Source organism: Gossypium raimondii, chromosome 5 (genome assembly GCF_025698545.1).
Source record: "Gossypium raimondii isolate GPD5lz chromosome 5, ASM2569854v1, whole genome shotgun sequence".
NCBI classification, from domain to species: domain Eukaryota; kingdom Viridiplantae; phylum Streptophyta; class Magnoliopsida; order Malvales; family Malvaceae; genus Gossypium; species Gossypium raimondii.
The window spans coordinates 25,991,136-26,015,863 of record NC_068569.1 but is presented as its reverse complement, the minus strand read 5'-3'; the positions used below and the strand labels follow the sequence as shown (position 1 = coordinate 26,015,863).

Here is a 24,728-nt window from a genome sequence, read left to right as displayed (position 1 = left end):
GTTTTGCAATACAATTCGATCGGGTGCTATATCCATCACATGTCTATACTGCTTTATAAAGGCCTGCGCCAAATCTTTTCAGGAGTGGATTTCGGTTCGACTCAATTGATTGTACCATCTAGTCTGCGATTCGATCAAAGCATCACGAAAACAATGAACCAACAGTTGCTCATTGTTGATGTACCCGGTCATCCTTCGGCAAAACATAGTGATATGAGCCTGGGGACAACTTGTCCCGTCATATTTTTCAAACTCCGGTATCTTAAATTTGGGATGAATGACCAAATTTGGTACCAAGCTTAGATCTTTAGCATCCATCCCATGATAATTCTCGCTACTTTCCATGGCTTTGAATTTCTCTTCGAGCCATTTACATCTTTCCTCCAATCGGCTCGGTAGTTCTTCCTTTGTTTTCTCTTTTCCCATCATTTCGTCAAAATCGGGTACTATGGGATTAGTAGGGGCTTCTCCGAGATGAAAACCTATTCCAGTTTGGAAATTTACTGGTATTGAGGCACCAGTTTGAAATTGCTGAGGCCTGATAGTAACAGATGATCTGCGTGGTTGCACCTCGGCTTGGGTTTATGCATGAGGAGGAGTGAAACACAGGGGATAGAGAGGGCTATCATTATTTTCTTCTTCTCATATTAACCACGGGTCTTTTCCTTGTCGCTTCCCCTTTGAACAATTGCGTTAATTCAGCTATCATGCTTTTTTGAGACTCTATCATTTCGTTCTTCATATCTTGTTGAATCTTCTCTAACCGCTCTTGCATTTGTTCTTGCATCTCCCTTTGGAGTTGTTCGAGTCTTTCGAGTCTTTGATCCATGGCTTTTATTTTGCGACGGGTACCGTAGTGATAAACGATTGGCGAATTTTTGTTAGTTTCTAGGGTAGTTCTGTCATAATTTTAAATTAATTAGGCTCCCTTTTTAAAACTTAATGCATATGATGATATGTAAATGCATGAATGCAAAAAGAGGCACTGATTCTAATTCAACTTCATTAGAAAGCTTTACTAGAGAAGAAATTTCTTTACATAAAATAGATTACATATACGGCTTTGCCCTTATACCCAAAGCCTTAACCTTTTTAAGGAGCCAAGCTAATTCTCGGCCCTGGTCCGATTCCAACTCAAACTTTAAACTTAATAGATCAACTTGAACCGCTAAGGTTTGCAGGTGATCAGCTACCTCGCGTACTTGAACCACTGCCTCACCCATAACATAATCTCTGTCTCTAATCTGATCTTGAGACTGCTGGAATTGCCCCTGCCACTGCTCACTACTTCTTTCCAGAAGCTCTATTCGGAATTCGCTGCTTTGCAATGCGTCCTCGAGCTCTCTTACTTGTCCCTTTAATTCTTCAATTCTTTCCAAGCTTGCCTTTAATTCAATCACAGAATTACGACTACGGTATTGGTGAAGTAACCTTTCCAATTCAGTTATTCGGGCATTCAACTTCGTCTTCTCATTTTGGTAGACTAGCAGACTCTCTCCCAAAGTAACTTCTCGAGTTTGAGCATCCTGAAATTTCTTTTCCCACTGATTAGCTTTCATTCTTTCCTCCTGAATTTCATGTCGCCATTGTTCTAACGTTTTACCCAAGCCAGCAGTTCTTATCGACCTGCGCAACTTCTTGTAATCAGTCTTCAGGCTGTCTAAATCTTCTTCTGCCTTGTTCTTCCCTTTCCTTAATTTGTCGGCCTCTAATCTTTGAATGTCCAAATCTAGTCCTAACTGCATTTTCTCTTCCTCTAACTTCTCTACTTTCTTTCTTATCTCCAAACTCCTCTTTTCAAATTCTTGCTTGATAATCTCTATCTCAGAGGGCAGTACTTGTAGGTGTTCCTCTAAAGATCGAGCAGTTTCTGGATTAGACGCCGGGATATTATCGTTGACCCTTTGATCACGCCACTGGCTATACTCGGGGGTCATCGTCGGACCCACGGCTAAAATTCTCATTCGGCGAGTTTGGTTCCAGGCATTAGACACTTCTCGAACCTTTTTCTTGTAATTGTCCTCCCTATAGGAAAAATCAGAATAGGCCAACCCCAGCGTTGCTGGTACGAATTGTCGTGATCTATACTGTCTGGATACGAGTAGGGGAGCATATCCGATAGCTCCCCATATCCCGAGCAGAGGAACCCAGTCGAAATCTCCACACCGGTACAATATCTCATCAGGAATTAACCAAGGAGCCCTCCATTCAATATCTTCATCCTGGAGATTCTGGAGTATCTCCCTCCATCTTTCTTCTGAAATATCATCCCGTCTTGGTGTGGCCACCAATTCCTCTAGAGGGGAGTAACCGTTAGAGAACACTCGATAAGAGACCTTTTCCATTTTCCAGAAATGACTATGAAACCATGCCAATAAAAGTTGTGCGCATCCAATAAACCTTCCCTCACCTATTTTCCGACATGCACTCAGGGATCTGAAAGTTTCCGCCAGTATTGCCGGAACCGGTGTAACCCCTTTACTAAGCCGATCAAACAAATCAGATACAGCCTCGTCGATGTGCCCTAAAGCCTTGGGGAAGACCACTAGCCCGTAGATACCTAAAGCGAAGACATCGACCCTTTTCTTTACGTCAGGATGTACAAGTACCAAATCTCGTAAGCTTTTCCAAGGGACACATTTACTGTCACCCTTCTGTTGGATTCGGGCAGCGACCCACTGCTCGCTCATCCCGGTAATGTTCATTAATTTCCTTAACAATGGAGGGACACAAGCAGCTCTAGAATAAACCCTGTCGACTTGAAACTTTGGGCACCGAAGCAAGGTCGTATACTCCTCCACAGTAGGCGTCAAATCGACTTTCCCAAAAGTGAAACAACTGTAGGCAGGATTCCAAAATTGAGCAAGGGCTCGGAATAAATACTTGTCCACTTTGACACTGAGCAGATAAGGTAGGTCACCGTAGTTACAATAGAACAGCTGCTTGGTCCCGACATCCCACTGATCCCAGACTTCTTTCATTTCTCGAAGGTCATTCTGGATTACACTGATACGGGTGAAATCCCATAATTCTAACACGTGCCCCTCGGTAAGACTATCGCCTTTCTCCCGTTGTGTCGTTTCAGCCCAAACTCGCACAGCTGCATTATCTTCTACTTTATCAAGAAATCCCTTTTCCATGATAAGCTTTCGTTTTAGACACTGAACATGAATCGATACCTCTTTTAGAATGACAATGCTATACAATCGCAAATAAAGCAAAGATAATATTACGCAGAACAAGATTTAACGTAAATGACGATAAATATAACATCCATTTAGGTAAGCACTGAGGTTTGGCGTAGCTCTACCTAGGTCGGTTCTTATGGGTCATTACATGTGGTTTGGTTCTAAGCAGGGTACCTGAACCAGCAGATTCCTCAATCCTCACCCATTATAGGCTCATACGGACCGAGTTCAGTTCAGGGGAATACATTTCCCTATGGCCATGCGGAGATGAAAATCTCACGAAGACATAGGTACGGATGTATCCCGGAAGCGATTCACTATCCCATGCGGAGGTGAAAACCTCACGAAGGCGTAGCTTCTCACTCCCACCTAAGAGGTGTGACCAACGGTCATGCAATGCAATGTGCAGAGGTATATAAAAAACTTAAAATACAAAACATGATAAAAACTATAACTCAAAATAAAATGCAATGAGAGGATCGGATATTTAACTCAAATTTTCAACTTTCGACAAAAGGACAAGAGATAATCAACTCGTGGCTTGACTCTCTTATTTACATCCCCAGCGGAGTCGCCAAGCTGTTGACATCATTTTTTGATGAAAAACGGGGTCGACTTGGGTTTTAAAAAAGGGAACGAAAATGGGAGTCGCCACCAATCTTTTTTGATGAGGTGTGATCGGGTCACCTCGAAAAGTGGTTATTTTTAATAAACGATTTAATTTTTATTAAAACAACGCTTTTGGTCTACGAAATTCAGAAAAACGGGTTCGGGAGTCGGTTACGCACGAGGAAGGATTAGCACCCTCGATACGCCCAAAATTGGTACGTAGTTGATTACTTAATGTCTTAATGTCGAAAATTGAGAACCTTGAAGAATTTTAAAAATACGATCCTTTTATTAAAACGTTGAAAATTTTCAGGAAAAATGGGATATTTCACGTTATTCGAGAAAGAGAATTATATCCAGTAAGTTAGGACACAATGTCTCGAATTCCCGATACGCGAATGAAAAAATGCTTATTTAAAAAATATTTAACTATCTTGGATTAAAAAAGAGATCACGACCAGTAAGTTAGGACACGATCTTTTAATCTCGAGATCATTTAAAATTTGATTTTAAAAAGATTCGTGCATTTAGATTTATCGTGAAAATCAAAACCCAGTAAGTTAGGGTACGACATTCTCAAATCTAAACACGAGATTTTGCTTATTCAAAATTGTAATTTATGCATTGAAATAAATTAATCTAACATGAAATAATAAAACACGATGTTAATACTCATAACAAGATGATATTGAATACAATAGTGCAAAATAATACGAACAATTGCAACGAAAAAGATAAATACAAAGTATGAATCAATAACACACGAAATAGCAATGTATACAAGCAAATAAAATTAAAGCATTCATTCAAGTCAATAACGGAAATGAAATAAATAACTAAATGAATACTGAATATAAAAAGTAAAATGATATATGTGTGTACATAAAATTATGAGAATGTAAAAATATATATGTGTATACATATTTTAAAATTATCAAATATAAAAATATGTGTAATGATGTATATATATGTATATGTGTATGTATAAAAAAATGGAATGTCTAAAATATAAGAGTGTGTGTATACATGTATTCGTGAGAAAAAAATGGAAAGTATATAGATATACATATATGGATATATAAAAAGTGTTTGTGTATTTATATCAAATAAGTTGAAATATATATATATATATATATATATATATGTAAGCAATTGTATAGTAATAATAATATTGGTAATAATACTAATAATAATAGCATGAATATAATGCTAAAATAATAAAAATAATGAGCAAGGTAATAAAATTGCTAAAAATTGAGACTAAATCAAAATAAAACAAATATCTTGGGCAAATTTGAAATAAAATAAAAAGGACGAAAAGGACTAAAATGCGACACGCCATGGAAAGAGGGGACCAAAGCGAAAATAAACAAAAAGCCCCAAAACGCAGCGTTGAAATGGATCATATTGTAACAAAAATGAAATTACGGGCTAAAATAAAAATAAAAGAAGATAGTGAAGATGGGCCGAATTGAGCGCTGCTGCAGTCGGAGGCTAGACGCGAAATTATCCCCTTTTAAAAAAGCGGATCCTCCCCGGGTCGGGTCACCGCATGGTCGGGGTTTCAAAACGGCGCTGTTTAGCATTTAGTATAAATACAAAAAAACCTTAAAAAAAACAGATTCAGATCCTTCTTTTAAAAAAATAAAAAAAATCAGAGAGCTTTGGGGCTCTCTCTCAAATCCTCAAATCCGACCGCCTCCGGTCATCGGGCCGACGTCCGTTGGCCACCGCACACGGTGGTTGGAGGCACAAAAATGGGCCATTTTTGGTCCCCTTTGGAACCGGTCGTCTCTCGGACATGGATTCGAGGCCGAATCCCATGAGATGAGCACCGTACCCGAGAAAAACGAAGGGAGACCGTTCGTCTCCTCTCCGTCCGGCACGGCGCAGGTAAGGCCTCTTCTCCTCGTCTCCCTTTTTTATTTTCGTTACAAATGAGTAAAAATAATAAATAAAAATAAAATAAAATAAGAAGAATGCAAGAACAGAGAAAGAAAATGGAGTCAACCTTTTTTGTTTTTTATTTCAGTTGTTGTTGTTGTTACAAAGATCATATTTTTTGCTTTTATATCTCATCTATTTCTATATTTCTATTATTTGTTCTTTGCTTTTTGCGATCGCTCTGCTTTTTGCGGTGTTGATGAAGCTAGGCACGGTGGGTGGCGATGGGACAAGGCAAACGGTAGAGGGATGGGTGCGGCGCTAGGCTTGGCTAGGGTTTCATTTTTCTGAAACCCTAGCTGGGGTTTTTTTGGGAAATTGGGCTCCGAATTTGGGCCTCGGGTTTGGGTTGTAATTGGGCTTGCGGGTTGGTGTTATTTTGCTGGTAGGTCCTGGGCAAATTTGGGCTTCTACAACCATAATAAAACACATACCGATAGATCAAGTCCCATATTGGACATTTACGAAAGTACAAGTACCATAATAAAACACATATTGGTAGTTCAAGTGCCACATTAAATATCTTATGAAAGTATAGGTACCAAATATGATATTATCTTTTTTTAAATTTAAAATAATCACTTTTACCGATTTTATCTCAGTTTATGCATTAAAATTAAATATTTATTTAAATCCTAGACTGACTTAATATATTACTGGAAATTCAGAGGATTTATGTTGGAAAACATAAATTATGATCTCTCCCGGACTGCTTAAGTTTCTTGTGAAGGAAATGAGATAAACAATACTTGAAAATCCAGCCTTTATACAAGCACAAGGCACTTTGTGTCGTAATCAACAACAGCTATCGGACGATATCAATTCATAGGGGAATCCAAGGTAATTCATAATTTTATTGAATAATTTAAGAGTGGGGTTTCTTGTTTATTTGATATCTCCACTTGCAATGGAGGCAAGCATGAAATCCTTGTAAAGCCCTAAAAGAATGTCTTGAATTTTATTAGGAACAAAGCCTTCCTTCACCAGCTGCTCCTTTTGAGTAACAATCACTCGAGTCAGTGCTCTTTTTGATTCCTCATCTGCGTCCTCCTTCACAGCTGCTTCCAATACCTGAACAAAAAGTGAAGAGGTTAGCTAACTCATAACTCGTAACTCAGTTGCTTCATACAGTAATCTTTAGGAATCAGTAATTTTTCCCCTTGGATAACTTTATCTAGTAAACTTCTAATTTACATCTAAATAAGCCTTTGGTTTAGACCTTACCCTGGTGAAATATGTTTGAGGGGTACATAGGCATTCTACGGTATCTTTTAAAATTCCCTCACCTTCGAGGTCCTAAACAAACAAAAAAAAGTATGAGAGTCAAATAAATACTTATTATGTTTACTCAAATTTGGAAAATATTACTACCTCGGGCTCTTGAATAGATCAAAGTTGTATACCTGAGCAAGGGTCTTGTCATAGCTTTGGTTGTAGTGTCGGTACAGTGCTTGAAGATGTTGCTTGCTCCTGGAAGCCAGGATCATGATGGCATCTTCGTGGTCGAGAAGTTTGTTTTTATCGCCATTGTTGATTGCTTCGTAAAGGATTTGAGCTTCTGATTTTGCAACATCTTCATTTACACCTGTCCCTTCATATCTGTAAGCACTAACAAGTGCCACCAACAGCTGTTCCAAGCAGATTAAAAAAAGTAAGAATGAGATTTTTCGCTATTGATGGTCCAAAAGTATATTTTTATCAGATTGGGTTGGTCGAGCAAGACCCAATTAGCAATCCTCAAGTATGTGCTGAATGCCAATAAAGATTAAGGAAATTACCTTACGCTCACGACCTTTAATGTGGGTAAGATGTTCCTCAATGGAGTGATGAAAGAGGGAATGGTAAGCCTTCCTAGCACCCAATAATTGATCTGATGATCTTGTACATGCCATCTCCACTATCACGTTATAGTGTTTTGGGCCCTTTCTTATTGCTTTTTCAATCAAACGAGCATCTCTTTCCCATGGGTGTAGGAGTGAAAGCACCACAGCATCCTAACAACCGCCCAACACAGAGTAAAACATAAACCACAAAAATCTTATCAGTACATGGTTTTCAGCATTATAATTCTAGCTTTCCAAATATAAAACAACAGCTAGGAAAGAATTATATTATTTCAATTTTTTCAATGAGTCCTATGTAGACCTGAATTTTGATTAGAGAACCAATTAGATCGTTTGGCTCGACTTGTAAATTGGTCTATTTTGATACAAAGTTGTCTATGAATTTGAATATTTATACCAATCTCAAGAATCTCTCCAATCCTTTGTAGGTCATTCAAGTAGATTTTACAGTTTGAACATATATAATATTAATCTTTGAGTGCCGCGGATAATATATGATTATAAAGTTAAATATTTGTAGTTTCTTTTTCTTCTCTTTCGAAGCTAAATATATTAAGGTATATGTGTAACAAACCCTAAATCGGTTGAATTGGTGTTTGAGAATTTTAATGGAAGATTGGTCCCATCGTTCAAATCCATTTTCATCCTCAATGAACAACTTGGAACTTCCCTTCCTTAGGGATCTTTTGTGTTCGTTTGAATTGGTCAGTATAGAGATTAGTGACTTCTCATCCACTCCAATTCCTGAAAAAAAAAATAAAGTTTATAAAAATAATAATATTTGAACATTTATATATCTATATCTTAAAAAAGAGAACTAAATAGCTAACTTTAATAATCTAATTAACTATATATGCAACAATATAAATATAATTAACTATATACACAACAATATATGAAAACAAGTACACAAATATTACATTAGGAGATAGTTATAGATTTCACGGGAAAATTCAAGCTCTGAATAAAATGCCAATAAAATTAAAACCTTATGCAAGTCATTGTCTTAGCTTATATTGAAGTTAGATAAACTAAAGAAACTTAAGATACAATAATGTATATGAATATTTGAAAAGAATTGAAATTGCATACAATGTTAGTCAATTTTCCTTCGGGCTGCTTTTTGAATTTTTTTCCAAATCTGATACATATTTAAATATAAAATAAGTATAATCATGTAAATATATTAATTTCTTTTTTGAATATATTCCACAAGCACCAAGCTCTGATATATAAGATAAAAAGAAAACAGGATCAACAAATTGATAAAGAAATACTTCTCTGTTAAGCTTTTTACTAACGAGAAACTTCGTCGGGAAAAAAAAAATTCAAGTTTTATCAGAAAAACCTATCGAAAATACTGCAATGGCTAACATTTTCCCCTGGCCAGAAATGGAAAACTACATGAAAATTCACACATTTAAAAGGAAAATTTCACCAAATTCACAAATCACAATCTGAAAACAACACCAAGAATCAAAAGAGAAACACTTTAAGAACTTATTAAGTGAAAAAAAAAAACAGATTAAAGAAGAATACTGAATCAGACGATGGGAATTAGAGGTGGAGACAGAAAATAAGTTAACCTGAGAAGGCTTTATCAAGAGCTTCGACATCGACAGGAAGAGCCATTAATGGAGGAAAATTTGAATTTTATGATGACTAATATTTCAAAAGAGGATAAATATATTTATATCAAATTGGAAGGTTATTATTGTCATTCTGGTATTTTAGAAAAGAAAAAGAAAAAACTGAAAATAAATAAAACTACAACTACAATAATAATGACCATAATTTAAGAAAAACAAAATGATGGTTTAGGTAACGCTTCAATTCTTAAACGGTAAAGACCAATAATTAATAAATGTGAACATATTGTAACAGCCACGTCTCATTTAGTATTCCTTTTATAATTTTGCCATATTTATGTAACCTGACATAAATTACTGTATAAATACATAAACTACAAGTTTGTAATGCTCTTCATACAAATGTTCCTCCACCCAAAATTACTCTTCATGTACATCACCCGACAACTTGTTAAATTGATTTTAACCATTATTATTGTAATTATTGTAATTTGGCCCATTGAAATATAATTATCATTGTAATAGTTAGAAAGATATGAGATAAAGATGGTTAAGTATATATTATTTTTCGATCTAAAACCATAAAATAATTGTATAAAAATAATAATCGTGAAAATATATTAATAAAGCGATGAATTATTAATTTTAATCATACCATCAGAAATAATTAATAAGGTGATGTTGTTAAACATAACCAAGAAATTTTGATCTTCAGTTTGAACAGAGAAATGTCACATTTTAGGGTGGTCATCTTTTATGTTTAAAAGCAAAATGTAGAACATCACGTGGTTGACTGTATATGATGATAATATAACCTATTAATTGAAAATGACATTTTTATAAAGAAGAAAAAGAAAAGATAATGGTATGATATAAGATTTTTCATCTATTAAGCAACATCTATGAAGTCAACTTTTTATGTCCAACTTAATATGTTTGCTGGTCTTACCTTATGATCTTTTTCCACCAATAATAAATACAAATATTTTTCTTTTTCTTTCAAAAGGATAAATAGAAATACACTATCTATCTTGAATTTTTATTTAATAAAAAATAAATTATACTTAATTTACATATAAATATTTATATTAACTTTTTAATATTATATTATTTTGAGATGATAAAACGAGCCATAAATATGAATAAAGCTTAAGGACTTGAAAAAAGAATAAAAATAAAGTAGCCGGACTTGACTCTTGAAAATTTTATTTACAATTTTTTTTTAATTTGGGTTGAAAATCAATTTTAAAAGTTTGATTTTAAAATTATTATTTTATTATTGTTTATAGTTTGATAAGTTGATTTGGATTAAAAAAACACACCAAACAAAGTCATTTTATTATTTAAAACATTTAAAATGTGTTTTTTTTATTTTAATTTGGATGGACGGAGAGATGTAAGATTAAAAATAATGATGATAGTGAGATTAATACGGATCAATGAAATTAAAATCGGTAATAGACTGTATGTTTAAATTCAAATATGGTGTAATGATGAGGTGAGAATTGAAATAATTATTAAGGTCAATTATATTAAAATGATATATAATAGAAGTTTTAAATTATTTTATTTTATGAAATTATTAAAAATATGTAAGATTGTAATTTTTAAATATTTTAATTAATTTTTATAATCATTTTAAATTATTTATTATATGAAATGGTAATTTTTGTAATTAATTAATTTTTATCAATAATGCTAAGTATTATTTTAACAAATAAGATTACTATACTTGAATAAAATTTTAAAGGGAAGGATGCAATTATACCGTATAAAAACTGAAGTAGTTTTACAAATTTTTGTAACTATTTATATTATTAATATTTTAGCAACCCAACCGTTATATTTTACGATCTATTTATGTAAATCATGTATGCCAAATTTGATGTAAATTTAAAATTTATTACTATTTGTTTTATGTAAAAAAAAATTCAACCGTTGAATATTATATTATTATATAGAGTAATTTAGATTGGTATGATTGAGATATCGGATCGTTCAAAACTTTTCATGCGTGCCAAGTACAATTGTATTGATAGATTCAATAGTTGAATTATTAAAATATTAATCATACAAATAATTACGGAAGTGTGTAAAACTATAATTTTTACACTATGCTAGTACATTCCTCCCCAAATTTTAAAAGGATATTATTCTAGCTTTGAAGGATAAAAAGAAATAACCTTATCCATTTTGCTATAATCCACCCATTTCATCTGAAAATTTTAGGTTAAAGTTTATTACAAGTCATTATATCATATTAAAAGTACAGTTTAGTCTCTTTACTTTTAAAAGAATATTTGTATGTTTAAAAGATACATTTTATTCCCTACACATAAACTTTATTGTTAATGGGATGACATGACTTAATGATGGTCGATGTGGACCAAACTATAAATAGTTTAAACACAACAATTATGTAAAAGTAATAAAATAAAATAAAATAAAATCGAAAGATTAAAATGTTAACCTTTTAAATGTATAAAGATTAAAATATTTTTTTAATAGCAGAAAAAGTAGAATAAACTTAATGATATGGTGCGAATACTTGTGATACACTTAACCAAAATTTTAGCTCCAGTTGCTGAAACACAATCCAGACGTCATATTGTTGTGCGGTTGATTGGAAAAAGGGTTCAAACAAACCTCCTTAATGCCTACTAACCATCCAAAGAAAACCTAAAAAAAATACTTTTTTTGTTTTTTTACAAACAACAAAATTATTAATATTTGTTTAGACGTTTGATAAAATTATTAAACATTAAATTGTTAGCATGAAATATTTTTTAAGAAAAATTAAACATTAAATTCATATAAATTTTCAAAATTAATTTCATAAAAATATTTATTAGTTTATATAATCATCATTACAAATAATCTATTAATATATATATATATATATATATTTACTTTAATGTCTGGTTAGACATTTGATCTTCTTACAATATATTTTTCCTTATATTTTTAAACAGTTTTTTTCCTTATACCAAACACCTTATTGAGTAGTATTAAAGCTAGGGTCCCATGAAGGAGCAATGAAACATTGACAGCTTGTACTTATTTTACAATTGATATTTTAAATTTGTAACAATTATTTTCAATATCATCTCTAAAATTCGAATGATATTTTCTTCTTAAAAATATAATATAATTTAAGACATTCATATTTAATATCCCCACCACCTTTGGATTGTATCACTTAATTTGAAACACATTCATCTTTCATGTTTGGTTGTTTCTGTTGTCAGGGAAAAGCAAGAGCATGTGATACTTGTGCATAATTTACCCACCACACGTCACAACCATCTTCCACTTCCCAACCATTTTCCTTTTATTTAGGAAATGCTAATCAGCTGCATTGATTAAAGTGATGTATGATTATTTTTTAATTAAATAAAATAACATATTAAATATTAAATATAAGACTTTTCTAAAAAAATCTTAAATTAATAAACAGACATATATATATATTAACCTATGCCTATTTTTTATGAATTCTTTTTGAAGGAATAGATATTTGTGTTGGCACGAATTTAGATATAAATAAAATTACATAAAAAAATTAAAAGTAAATATAAAAACTATATTGCTTCCCTGGACTTGCATTTTGGAATTCTTAAGTTTTAATTCTCTATATAAAGGTAATACCTTTCTCTAGTTTAATGCAAAAAAATTCAAGCATCTTTCTTTTTCTTTAATTTTTAATAAAAATTAAATTGGAAAGAGATAAAAGCTGTGCATTATTGTTCAGTTTGGTTTAAAAAGAAGAAGCAAAAGCTATTGTTAGATTTAAAATGACATTTCATTTCATTTTAATTGACTGAAAAATAATTTTTAACATGTTTAATTGTATGATCTTTCCAAATTGGAAAAATTCACCAATATTTCATAACTGAGTCCTCTTATGCAACCCACTGGTTTTAAACTGCTCTTTTTCTTTTTGTAGTTTCTTCTCTTTTGGGTTGTATGTACCTCATTTTCATTTATGCTTTGGATCCTTCACCACTCTTCTCTTACATTCCCTGCCATAATTTTATATATGAATAATACGACACCAAAATAATAATATGATAAAAAATAAAAATGATATTTTTGTTTCTTGTTTTCAAATGAAAGCTTATCCATTTGAATTCAACAGTGGAAAGATCATGATGCTGTTCCTACCTACCATCCACACGAGAAACACATTTTGAGTAAATTATTGTGGTTGGTAACATCACAAATCCAAATCATTACCTTCACTTGACAATCTAAATGGAAACGAATGCAAGTCGTGTGAATTTTTTTAATTTCTCTCTGATAACACCCATGATAATAAAAAATAATAATTTTTCTGAAGTTGTTATCTTTCTCCTCTAAAAGTGGATAATTGACTGATATGTTACTGAATTATTGCAGTCAAAGATAAGGAAAGTTTCAAACTTTAATGGTACTAAACATAAATTGCAAAACTTCATGTACGTTTCCACAAATATGTCAAAACCCGAGGGTCTTTTAGCCTTTTTTTTCTTTCCTTTTCATGAAGGTATTGTGATAAGTGATAACCAAATAAATTTTAATTTACACTCAAATTGTTATAATATTGCAAAAAAGGGTATCAAAGTATAAGAAATATAAAGATTACGGGTCCTGATATTCAGCTAACTATTAGGAGGAAAATACACAACCGAAACTGAAGTAACTGACTGAGTGAAGAACAATAATGAAGAGTTTTAAGAAACTTTTCACGAGTAAACCAAAAACACATAACCCTGAATCTAGTTTTAAGATTGGAGGAATGGGTTCACTTAAAGTACTTGATGTCATTCCTTCTCCTGAAGATGACTCTCACAAACTCAAGAAAGCTTTTCAAGGTTTTCCTTTTTTCCCTTTTGTTTCTTGAGAATCTGAAATCGTTGTTTTGATGTTGTTGTTGTTGAGAAATTGTTTAGGGTTCGGAACAGATGAGGATGGGATAATTGAGATATTGGGACACAGGGATGCAAATCAAAGGAAGAAGATTAGAGAAACTTATCACCAGCTTTACAATGAAACTCTCATTGATGCTCTTAAGTCTGAACTTTCTGGTGATTTTGGAGTATGTTCTCTTCTGTTCTTTCTTCCCTTTTTTTTTTAAAAAAAAAATTTATCTTGACCGATTCCTTATTCTGAATTACAACATAGTTGTTTAGTTGATTTAATTAAGATCAATGTGAAATTCCTATCAAACTTTCAATGATTGTTTGTTAATTTTTTTGTAGCAAACCCTTAAAATTCAGAAGCTTGTAATCATATGTTAATAGGAGATTCGGGTGTTAGTGCCAGATACGAATATGTACTCCCAAGTCCCATGGGTATTTGCTGAACTTTTCAATTAAAACATCTTATTAGGGTGCTTCATAAAAAAATACGATATGGGATAAGTCTTGTTTTTAGTTCTGCAGTTAGTCTTAGAACTTGTTGAACTTTTCCCATGGTTTTATGCTATGTTACTTGGATTTAGAAATGAGTGTCGGATATGGGGTGTGTAATTTTATGTATTTAGAGGGTCCATGGAATGTTATAGCCTCATATCCATGCTCAAATATCTGTGCGATACGGGGCCAGAGCACAGTAGGTTTTAATGAAGCATTTCATTTCTGAAAATTAATGTTCAATCCATGTGAATCCCTATGGTCCATACTTTGAAAAAAAAAAGTTTGTGATGTTCAACAGAAAGCAGTCATTCTTTGGACATATGATCCATCCGAGAGAGATGCTAGACTGGCAAATGAAGCATTGAAGTCAAAGAAGAAGGGTATCAAGCATCTCGAGATCATTGTTGAGATGTCATGTGCGTCGTCTCCTCAGCATGTTGTGGCAGTAAGGCAGGCTTATTGCACTCTCTTCGATCATTCAGTCGAAGAAGACATCGTAGCTTCACTACCTCCGCCTCTCAGAAAGGTAAATCAGAACCAGTCCATACTTAACTGATCTCACCTTCATGTATAGTAGGTTTTGGGAGTTTGCAATCTTCTGTTATCTAGACTATGGTACCTGTGTCGGATATGAGTAATATACTTTAAGTTTTTCTGGAAGGTCATATCCTTGTCTGAATATGTGAATAATATAAGTGTTAGATACTGGTCCTTGTAGGAAAATGAAGAGTCACAGCCTATGTTGTTCTGGCTCGTCATTTTTAATTAAAATACTCGTGTTGGTATGGAAATATGACTCTCCAAAGACATTCCACATGCATGAGCACGATACTCACACTTGAGTCCCAAGTAACATAGGTCAGAACAGTTTTGCAAAGCAACTAGTTGACATGTTAATTTTGGTGAAACAGATTTTGGTGGGCCTAGTGACATCCTACAGATATGACAAGGAAGTGGTGGACAATGATGTGGCAAACTTAGAGGCAGATAGGTTACATGAGGCTATCAAAACCAAGGATTTGGCCCATGATGATGTAGTTTTTATACTTTCCACAAGAAACTTCTATCAACTCAGGACTACATTTGCATGCTACAAGAAAAAACATGGAAATCCTATTGATAAGGTACTGGTTTCATCTATTATAAACATTAAGGATTTAAATTGCGGTTGTGTATGCATTTAGAGTTCGCGTTTATCACAGTCTCGGATGTAATTCTTTGATTTTTTTTTCCCTTTCTTTTGCAGGACATCGAGAAATCTGGGAAGGGTGATTTGGAATCACTTGTGAGAATGGTTATTTTGTGCATTGATTCCCCAGAGAAGCACTTTGCAGAGGTCAGTATTTAGCTGTTTCTAACAAGATTTATGAATTACTAGAGTTGAGAGTATTGCAATATTTGAATTTGATTAGCTCAATAGCTTCAGCTTCTCAAGTTTGGCCTAGTTGGATTTGAGTTTATTGTTCAAGTCAGAACTCAAGTATAACTCGTGAGCACAGATGTCTCATTTACATCTCTATCAGAGAGTCATGTTTATATTCATGTTTAGAAATGAGTTGGACACGGATATGAAAAAAGATAAAGAATCAGAGTAACATATAATAAAACTGGAATTTATGTTGTAGTACTACTTTCAACCTCAAATATGGGTGTATTTTTTATGAGTTTTGTTTTCATTTATCCATTTGGATTGGCTTCAAATCTGTTCAAACTTCAACCCATCAACAGGTTGTAGGAACTTCAATCATTGGACTGGGAACCGATGAAGATTCACTGACAAGAGCAATAATAAGCAGAGCAGAAATCGATATGATGAAAGTAAAATCAGAATATTTGAACATTTATAAGTCCAGTCTCGATGATGCAGTTACGGGGGATACTTCTGGAGATTACAGGAATTTCTTGGTCACCTTACTTGGTGGAAAAATCTGATTGATTCTTTCATTCAGTCTGTCATATATATATATATATACTGTTTGAATTCGTGAACCATGGATTGTTTATATTGGTATTTCAATGGATATTGTTTTCTTTTTCAGATATTGAATTTGAAAGCCTTCATTGTTTGAATGTTATTTGAATCTGATTGTACATAGGTTTCTGTACTAGTTTCTGTTTTCATTCTGATATATGCAATTTTAGAAATATTTGCATCTAGATTTGTTGAAAATTGGAATATGTTTATAATCCATCCACATATATGAAAAGATTTTAAATGAATCTGTATCAACAGATACTATATCTAACACTCAATCTCGAACATCGGAAAGAAAAGACCCCAACAGTGTTTAGACTATAACTACCATGATGTAATCAAAGGCTGGTACAAGCTAGAGTCTGATTGTGTAAAACTCACAGGAACCAAACATGGCTGAAGATATTCTTCAATTGCCTTGTCAAAGCTATGTTCCATCTCACTACTTTTCTCATCAAGTTCATCGTTTTCAACAGCATTCTGTCCATGAAAAACAACCGCTAGTTTGTTTAATTTCAGTGTTCGGTGACTGGGTGGGCATTAAGAATAATTTATAAAAATTCAACGTACCTGAATAGAGTGGCTTCGAAATGCAGGAAGAAAGCGAATCTTGCAGTACTCATTGAACATTATGGTGAGCAAAAGGAGGGGAATGGTGGATACGGAAGCTGCTGGTTTCGACTTCAATCCGAAGAGACCAATCATTGTGATTTGCATCAGAATGATTGCAACAATTATGTAATGATGAATGAATGGCCAAAATGTACCACATGTGTCATAAACAGTTTCGTATACATCCTGAATCTGCAAAAATGTTGCACCAAATTGTTCACCCAATTGCCACAACCACTAGGATTTGAGTACTAGTGTCAAGTTTTTATAAAATAAAGAACCGGAACGTAGAAATTTGCCTGATTGATATAGACGGCGTAGCCAAGGAAGAAGTAGACAATAAGAAAAGGAAGCAACAATGGGGCAATGACTGCATAAACTATGCCAATCAGTATTGAAAGGGAGACGATGGGGATGATCCGGAAATATTGCAGTGAATAAAGATAAAGATCTTTCTCTTTTCCTCGGCAGTAAGTCCGGGATTTTATAAAATCCCAGATTAGTAATCCTGGCTGAAGAACTTCCAAAGAAAACCCTGAGAGCCCCTCTGTGAGGATGTATGTCATGAAGAAATCTGCCTGGAACATGTGAATCCTTACTCAAATCAGAGCAGTTTTCGCAAATAATTGATGAGAAAACACACACACACATATATATATATATTGTGAATAACAGATTATATAAAGAATATGTGAATCATTTTGAATCCTTTCATCCTTATGATGCTAATCCTTTAAACGTGCACAGATCATACATAATTTGTGAACAGAAAGAAAGTACCCTACTCGAACTTAGATGTGTGTCGGCTAGATTAGACATATCTTTGAGTTTTGTAAGTTTTTTCATGTATTTGAAAGATCATATTCTTATATCCATGTATGATTATGCATTTAGAACAAATATATTCATGTTCAACAAAAATAGACTGGTAGAGCTACATAAATAACTATAATACAGAAGAATATATGAAGAGAGAACTTACCTGAGAAGAGACGAGAGCAGCAAGATGACTAGGCAAATTCTTAGGATGACTAACATATTCTCCAATCTCATCAAGTAAAGAGCCTGAAATTAAACTCAAAAAGAAAACATTCCCCAACAGAAAATAGAAAACCATGTTGCAAGCTTTGATCTCCTCTTTGCTTTTTGAGATGGACCCACCCAGTTTAGCCATCCCAAGCATTGCAAATGGAACAATGTATATGAACCCTTTGAGGACTGCACTTGGAAGGTACCCTGTCACCACTGAGGATAATCCTGGTCTATGGTTCAATAAAATATGTCAACTCAAAGAACCATTAAAAGAGTATACCTGTTCCAGATACATCTCCGTATCGGAGACTTGAGTTGAGTCTAAGAGGTAATGGAAACTGAAGAAAAAGAGTTCTTACATGAATTCTATAGCCATTGCTGGAGGAAACCATTTCTTAAGTTTCTCAAACTTAGCAATCCCTTGAACAGCAGTGACGGGCACTGCAAAGAAAATAGTGAGAAGTGTTGCTGCAAGAATGACTCCTATTTTATAAACAGGCAAGATTTTGTATTGAATTGATAGATTCCTCCATGAGACATCACTCGGTTCAGGAGCCATTTCAGTGATCCATAGAAGTGGATTCGTGTGCTGCTGAGTTTGAGCCGCCATTGCTGCTCCCCACCGAGATTTGAATGTCACAAATGCCACAGGTAATTCCTTGAAAGAAAAAAGATGTAAATTGTCATCTACTGCGCATTATCCTTTTCATGTTTATCGTGGTTGTAAATGAAACAAATATATCAGTCAATTACGTAAATATCGATGAGTGGAGAGGGTTGAAACTGCCAATATATTCATTCTCATATGGAATCGAAGTAGCCATGTTACATGATGAAGCAACTATCTAACCAAACCTATGTTAGTTTGAGTCTTTTGAAGTACATATTCAAACAGTGGTGCAGGATATAACCCTCCAAGAATCCTCCAAATACATGGAAAGACTTGTAGATTTTGAATATATTCAAATCATACACATATTTGTATCCGGCACTCGCACCAGAGTACGGGTAACATAGCTTGAAACCAGTCTTTTGGCTAAGAACAGTAATAAAAGCACATAATCTACTCTTCCATGAATGCACCAAAAGTCTAGGATTTAAATAGTATGAAAGGTTTTGGCTCTCTTTGCATCCAATATTCATTAACTATCTCCAATTAACAGTGATAAACGCGACTCGACCAAAAACAAATGCATGGCTCATGCGCAGGTTAGTATTACCTTTCCTTTGAGCATATCTTCACTCTGTAATTGGCGAAACTTACGACAAAGTTCCTCAAGCTTTTCCTCAAGCCCTGTAATTTTCAATAAATCATCTCGACATTCATCCGATTCTTTACCATGTTTCTTGCCTTCACATTTCTTTCTTAATCCCTGAACCTTTTCATGCACATATTTCGCCTGCTTCTACACTCAAATCATTTATAACATGGCAGTTAAAACAGCATCCAACATGTTTCCGAATTGTATCGAATTAGAGACCATCGAAAGCTTACCGACAGATCTTCAATGTCTTTCCCATCATATAACATTTTGTATGAATGATAACTGTAAGGATGATGTTTAGAAAAGAAGTGATCAACACAACAGCCACGAGCCTGGTGTTCACCGCAGACCGGAATTTCTCGAACTAGAGTTGTAAATTGATCCGGACGATGCCTGAGGTTGCGAACTTGTTGAATCCTTTTAACCAAAATCTCAGAATATTCCTGGAGAGTAGGAATTCACCTGTTATATGTCAAACATTTCTGGAAGTTAACAAGTACAAATCAGGACTCAGAACACACACAAACATGAATTTGGAAATAATAATCCACCATTTTATAATTGTAAAAGCTCACCTTATATAAAAGGTGTAATCCATAGAGAGATATAAACCACAAGCACATAAAATGCACCCAAAGCCTGTAAAAAAAGGAGTCAAACTCTGTATTATTATGTTATTGATGAACAGATTGAATCAAGACAATATATATATGTGATAGTCTTACATCTTACATGTTAGAACCTGTTTTGATGTTGGATATTGTGCAAGAATCCATGGAACGATAGCTATCAGAGGAAGCTGGCTGTCCACCAAAATTAATTGGTAGGAGTATTAGCAATCCAACAGAAGAGCAAACAGTAAAGAAATTAATCCTGAAAAAAGAAGAACAAAAAAGGGTCTTAACTCGTATATAATTGAAAACCAGCAGGAAGAGAGATTATTATAAGAATAAACAGACCCGAACTTGAAGAGTCTTATAACAATGAGTGCATCAAGGCCATTGGTTTGGAGGATTTCATCTTCAGTGACGCGAAAGGCACGAGGGATCCACGAAAAGGAAGGAATGAAACGACGGAGAGAGAAAGGAGGGAAGGTGATGGGATGTCGTTTGGAAAGAGGACGAGGGTAATATATGGCAGCATTTGAAGGCTGTTTCTTCAAGATTGAGAAGAGAAATAGAATCACCATTGCCAGTCCTATGTTAATGCCTACCGAAGCCAATAAACTCTGTGAATTCATTTTTGATAGAAAATAACAAAAGATGATTCAAGATTTGAGTGAAGGATGCAATTAAGAAGAAGAGGAAAGGGGCTTGCTTTGTTAGCTTTGGTCTTGCAACGTGGCAGTGTTGCATGCGGAGGAGGACGTAGATTTTCTTGGAATTTTTTGCATGAAAAAGTGACACATGTTCGAGACACCTGTAATAGAAAAACTCCATTAAAAGAGCTGCTCCAATTGAAGTTGAAAAGGACCATGGACTTGAATTAGATATCGTTGAAAATTTATCTTTCTATATTAGCATGTGATACATTAATCACGTCTTGATTATTCTGCTATTTATGTTTAGTTTTAAACCACAAAAATGCATAATTTTTTAATAAAAAATTAATTTTTTCTTCTTCTAATATATAAAGATTAATTTGTCTATTTTTAAATAAAAGCGATAAAATATAATCTAACTCTATTTTTAAATAAAAACGACAAAATATAATCTAACTCTTAATACAAAAACTTTCATATACTTTCTACTCCATTTGATAAACTTTGAGAATCATTGTAACTTTTAAAATTTGATCTATCTTAACAATTGTAATAAATCTTTTAACTTAATTGACATCATTGTTGAACACCAATGTGCTTAAATACATTGGTCTACCGTTTTTTATAAAAATATGATTTTGCTTCTATTTAAGAGTTTAATAAGTTCATGTATTGCCTATAAACAATGATGCTTCTAAATTTACAATATCTTTGTCGCAAACACTTGTTAGCATGTCAATTTTGGCATGCCTAAGGATTTTTCATATAGCATTGTATTTGACACCAATATCCAACACATTCGGACATGAGAACGAAAATATGACCCTCTAAACATTCTCCAAGTACATAAAAGAACTTTTAAAACATTGAATATGTTCACATATTCGACATTCATGAGTCAGAAAAACATAAAATAAACAAATTAAAACACTCATTTATTGAAATATGGTCGCAATTCCCTGTATTTCTTCTAGTCTCTTAAAGACCTACAAACAACATAAGTTGGATCATTCAAAACTTTAAAAAGGCATGCTACAAAGACAAAGAACATAGTTATCGACTTCAATTATCTATCAGGTTCTGCTCTATCCTCGGATTATCAAAATCTTATACCGATCAGAGTTTTCCGCCATTGCCTGGGTTCTCATCGTATTCATCATCATCGTCGTCGTCGTCGTCGTCATCAATGTCCTCTTCATATATATTGCCTCGAGAGAGTTTGCTAAGCTCCAATTCCCCATCATCTTCATTAAGGAATTCCAGCCCATATTTCGAGTCACGATGCTTAACTAAAAGCCAACGCAACAGTCTGTCTTCCTTGTTCAAGTACTGCAGCTCCTTGTTGATATTGGGTGTGGCCATCATTGTCATCTGCATGAGTTGACCCTGTATAATACATGATATAAACAGATTGTTCAATCCATCATTACATTAATAAATTTCTATGCCAAAAGGACCAATTTGTGTACAAATTTCTTTGTTCTAAAGAAAGAAGGGGCTGAAAATACCAAGATTCGAACTCAAGACCTAATAGTTGCCAATGGCTCATGTCTAACAGTTCTTTAGCTGAACCAGAAACTTGCTATAAAACAAGTTAGCAGAGAACTATGACAGACCTCGATACAACCAGCTTAAATATCTTAACTTGCAAAACAGAACAACGAGCAATCTGTAACATGTTTGGATTTTCCATTTACCATAGCAACTCTATCTACTGTAGTTAGTTCACTTAATTCCTTTTTTCTAAACCGAGACAACATTCTAACATCAAGCAATCCACATAGTCTCATAAACTGGCCATTGACAACCAACATGTTATTTTAGATAAAGCAAAGCTTCCATTTCAAAGTTCAATAATAACAATAATGGAAGCAACTCCAAATCAAAGCAAGATAAACTTCAAAGGGGAAAAAAGGCAAAACCCAACAATAAAAACACAGTTTTAGCAAGATCAAACAATAAATACGAACAAAAAGTAAGATTTTTCAGACCTGGTAGTATCTTCCGGAGAGCTTCCTGATGCCATAACCTAATTGAACAGTGCCAAATGATTTGAGCTCAGTGAGAACCCCATTTCTGCTATAAACATGTCTACCTACACGTGCTACCAAATCGATGAGCCCCTCCTTCTTCACATGGGGCTTCAATAAAAGCATACAATCATATAGAGGCATTTCTTTAACTCAGTACAAAACCCACCAACCCTTTAGAAAAACAAAAAAAATCAAACTGATTTCAGACAGAGGTTGAATCGAATAATCAATACCATCAATAGAACAAAATCCCACCATAAATTTAATTGAAAAATATACCTGAAGCTGAAGGCTGAAGCAGTAAACCACTTGGAACAAAAGCCCTCACTCCGAGAAAGAGTATATAACTGAACTGATCAAACGGAAATCTACACTTTAGTCCATTGGTTTAGGTAATTTAAATTATCTCTCTTTTTTTTTCTATAGCATTTTGAAGTTCTTTTTCACCAATTTAGAAATAAAATACTTATTTTCTATAGTGTAAACAATTAAATACTATGAAATATTAAAAAAAATGCATAAATTTCAGTTCGATTAGAATAATTGCGATTTTCCAACTTATGAACCAAATAAATAACCAAAAACAGAAGCAATCACTAAGGCTCAAGTAAAATTTTTGAATTTTTCAGAACCAACCCCAAATCACCAAAACGGAAATGCAAATTCCCTAGAACAGCAATCTTCAAGATAAGGAAGCATCACAGAAATAAAATCTAAAAGATACCCATTGATGTAGAAGGTCATCAATCATTTTTTTAACAAGTTTAAAATCATGACCAACAGCCATAACCAGACATACTACCCTAATTTTTCACATACCATCCCTTCTTCCACAGTTTTCCCATCAACCAAACAGTTTCCACAGTTTCCTCACCAACCAAAACACCCAGAAGCATATGGGAAAAGAAATCATTGACCCACAAATCATCTAATCATATAAACTGGATCTTACGCACTACTTTACTGGAATAAACAAACGGCGATCGCAAAAATGATTCACAAAGCTATCATTGTTTAGAAAGTTTAGAAAGGAATAAATGGAAACGAACAAATAATAACGTTTTGTAAAAATTAAAAAAAAAAAGTTTAGAAAGGAAAACAAACCCCATTTTGGCTGGTGCCAAAAAAGCTTTACTGAGACTGAAATCTGAAAGTAAGATTACGGAAGAGAGGAAGTGCCGAATAGTGTTGCAAATTGGAAACCTTAACAGCCACAATTGATTTGCATTTATATAGATAAGTTTTAGGGTTTAGGATGGTTTTTTACGGATTTGTTAGATCAACGGTTGAGATTTGAAGTAGGCTTTTAGGAGGGCTTGTTGCTTACACGTGTCCGATATGATGACTAGACTGTCCAATGTCGGGCTATCCCCAACCCGAGCTTTGATTTCTTTCTTTGGCTTAATTTAATAGTTGGGCCCTCAAATTATGCCCTTAGTTTGAGTTAAGTACTTTATTATTTTTTTTAGTATCAAATGAAAAAATAATTATTTAAATTTTTTTATTCATGCATCTTTAGTTTCTAATATCGCATTTACTTTTCATTTTGATACATTTTTTTTTTTAAATTGGGAGTATATAAAAGAAATAAGTTAAATTTATAGAAAAAATTATTCATTCAAAGGAGAAATAAATATTTTTTTAAAAGAAATTAGGGAACATTTGGTTAAGGTTTTTTTTTTTTTTTTGGTGACAAGTAATATAAAAAACTAACTACATAGCCCTAAGACCTTCCCCAAACGGGGAATCCTCGAACATATGCAACTCGTAGTTTCTTTCATGTGCCATCTTTACTGATCTATTAGCATCCTGATTGTCTTCTCTCTTATGTGGCAAATACTCCAGTGATCAGATCATAACAACAGTTGATGAATTCTTTTGACCAGAGTAGAGTTAGAGCCCTCCACCAGACCCTCTTAAATGTCCTTAACCGCCTCAAGAGTATTGGACTAAATAATGAAAATATACCAATAATATCAA

The 24,728-nt window shown here is 33.7% G+C and overlaps 4 protein-coding genes across 7 annotated transcripts; 1 reads left to right on the top strand and 3 right to left on the bottom strand.

Moving 5' to 3' along the window:
- Positions 1–6,459: 6,459 nt before the first annotated feature.
- LOC105770871 (annexin D4) lies at positions 6,460–9,329 on the bottom strand. The gene is made up of 6 exons (XM_012592233.2): positions 9,172–9,329; positions 8,160–8,329; positions 7,520–7,735; positions 7,145–7,369; positions 6,966–7,037; positions 6,460–6,812 (listed from the first exon to the last, which is right to left on the bottom strand). Exons 1-6 carry the CDS (start codon positions 9,215–9,217, stop codon positions 6,627–6,629), a joined length of 915 nt encoding a protein of 304 aa, XP_012447687.1. The 5' UTR covers positions 9,218–9,329; the 3' UTR covers positions 6,460–6,626.
- Positions 9,330–13,765: 4,436 nt separating this feature from the next.
- On the top strand, positions 13,766–16,645 carry LOC105770475 (annexin D3). The gene is made up of 6 exons (XM_012591689.2): positions 13,766–14,027; positions 14,106–14,251; positions 14,869–15,096; positions 15,482–15,694; positions 15,817–15,906; positions 16,299–16,645. Exons 1-6 carry the CDS (start codon positions 13,877–13,879, stop codon positions 16,500–16,502), a joined length of 1,032 nt encoding a protein of 343 aa, XP_012447143.1. The 5' UTR covers positions 13,766–13,876; the 3' UTR covers positions 16,503–16,645.
- An 89-nt stretch (positions 16,646–16,734) lies between these two features.
- On the bottom strand, positions 16,735–20,749 carry LOC105770474 (CSC1-like protein At3g54510). 2 transcript variants are annotated; one of them, XM_012591687.2, is made up of 10 exons: positions 20,414–20,749; positions 20,187–20,327; positions 20,030–20,093; positions 19,685–19,897; positions 19,410–19,595; positions 18,549–18,847; positions 18,140–18,419; positions 17,457–17,735; positions 17,116–17,349; positions 16,735–17,025 (listed from the first exon to the last, which is right to left on the bottom strand). In XM_012591687.2, the coding sequence occupies exons 1-10, from the start codon at positions 20,692–20,694 to the stop codon at positions 16,870–16,872; spliced, it is 2,133 nt and encodes a 710-aa protein (XP_012447141.1). In that variant the 5' UTR covers positions 20,695–20,749; the 3' UTR covers positions 16,735–16,869. The 2 variants fall into 2 exon arrangements, with proteins under 2 accessions (XP_012447141.1, XP_052487623.1); XM_052631663.1 differs by lacking the exon at positions 20,414–20,749 and having other exon boundaries at positions 20,180–20,296.
- Positions 20,750–21,629: 880 nt separating this feature from the next.
- LOC105770477 (uncharacterized) lies at positions 21,630–23,975 on the bottom strand. 3 transcript variants are annotated; one of them, XM_012591691.2, is made up of 4 exons: positions 23,853–23,975; positions 23,028–23,100; positions 22,707–22,919; positions 21,630–22,101 (listed from the first exon to the last, which is right to left on the bottom strand). In XM_012591691.2, the coding sequence occupies exons 3-4, from the start codon at positions 22,887–22,889 to the stop codon at positions 21,832–21,834; spliced, it is 453 nt and encodes a 150-aa protein (XP_012447145.1). In that variant the 5' UTR covers positions 22,890–22,919; positions 23,028–23,100; positions 23,853–23,975; the 3' UTR covers positions 21,630–21,831. The 3 variants fall into 3 exon arrangements, with proteins under 3 accessions (XP_012447145.1, XP_012447147.1, XP_012447146.1); XM_012591693.2 differs by having other exon boundaries at positions 23,028–23,095; positions 23,853–23,951; XM_012591692.2 differs by having other exon boundaries at positions 22,707–22,944; positions 23,853–23,939.
- Between the last annotated feature and the right edge of the window lie 753 nt (positions 23,976–24,728).

Excerpts from the sequence above, each read along its gene's own strand:
- LOC105770871 (XM_012592233.2), bottom strand. The coding sequence starts at position 9,217 with ATGGCTCTTCCTGTCGATGTCGAAGCTCTTGATAAAGCCTTCTCAG. Across the intron at positions 7,370-7,519 it reads TTAAAGGTCGTGAGCGTAAG|CTGTTGGTGGCACTTGTTAG; the intron begins GTAATTTCCTTA and ends TGCTTGGAACAG. Across the intron at positions 6,813-6,965 it reads CTCAAACATATTTCACCAGG|GTATTGGAAGCAGCTGTGAA; the intron begins GTAAGGTCTAAA and ends CTTTTTGTTCAG.
- LOC105770475 (XM_012591689.2), top strand. The coding sequence starts at position 13,877 with ATGAAGAGTTTTAAGAAACTTTTCACGAGTAAACCAAAAACACATAAC. Across the intron at positions 14,252-14,868 it reads AACTTTCTGGTGATTTTGGA|AAAGCAGTCATTCTTTGGAC; the intron begins GTATGTTCTCTT and ends GATGTTCAACAG. Across the intron at positions 15,907-16,298 it reads CAGAGAAGCACTTTGCAGAG|GTTGTAGGAACTTCAATCAT; the intron begins GTCAGTATTTAG and ends ACCCATCAACAG.
- LOC105770477 (XM_012591691.2), bottom strand. The coding sequence starts at position 22,889 with ATGCCTCTATATGATTGTATGCTTTTATTGAAGCCCCATGTGAAGAAG. Across the intron at positions 22,102-22,706 it reads TCTCCGGAAGATACTACCAG|GGTCAACTCATGCAGATGAC; the intron begins GTCTGAAAAATC and ends TGTATTATACAG.
- LOC105770474 (XM_012591687.2), bottom strand. The coding sequence starts at position 20,694 with ATGAATTCACAGAGTTTATTGGCTTCGGTAGGCATTAACATAGGACTG. Across the intron at positions 18,848-19,409 it reads AAGATATGCTCAAAGGAAAG|GAATTACCTGTGGCATTTGT; the intron begins GTAATACTAACC and ends TTTTCTTTCAAG. Across the intron at positions 17,350-17,456 it reads ACGCCGTCTATATCAATCAG|ATTCAGGATGTATACGAAAC; the intron begins GCAAATTTCTAC and ends ACATTTTTGCAG.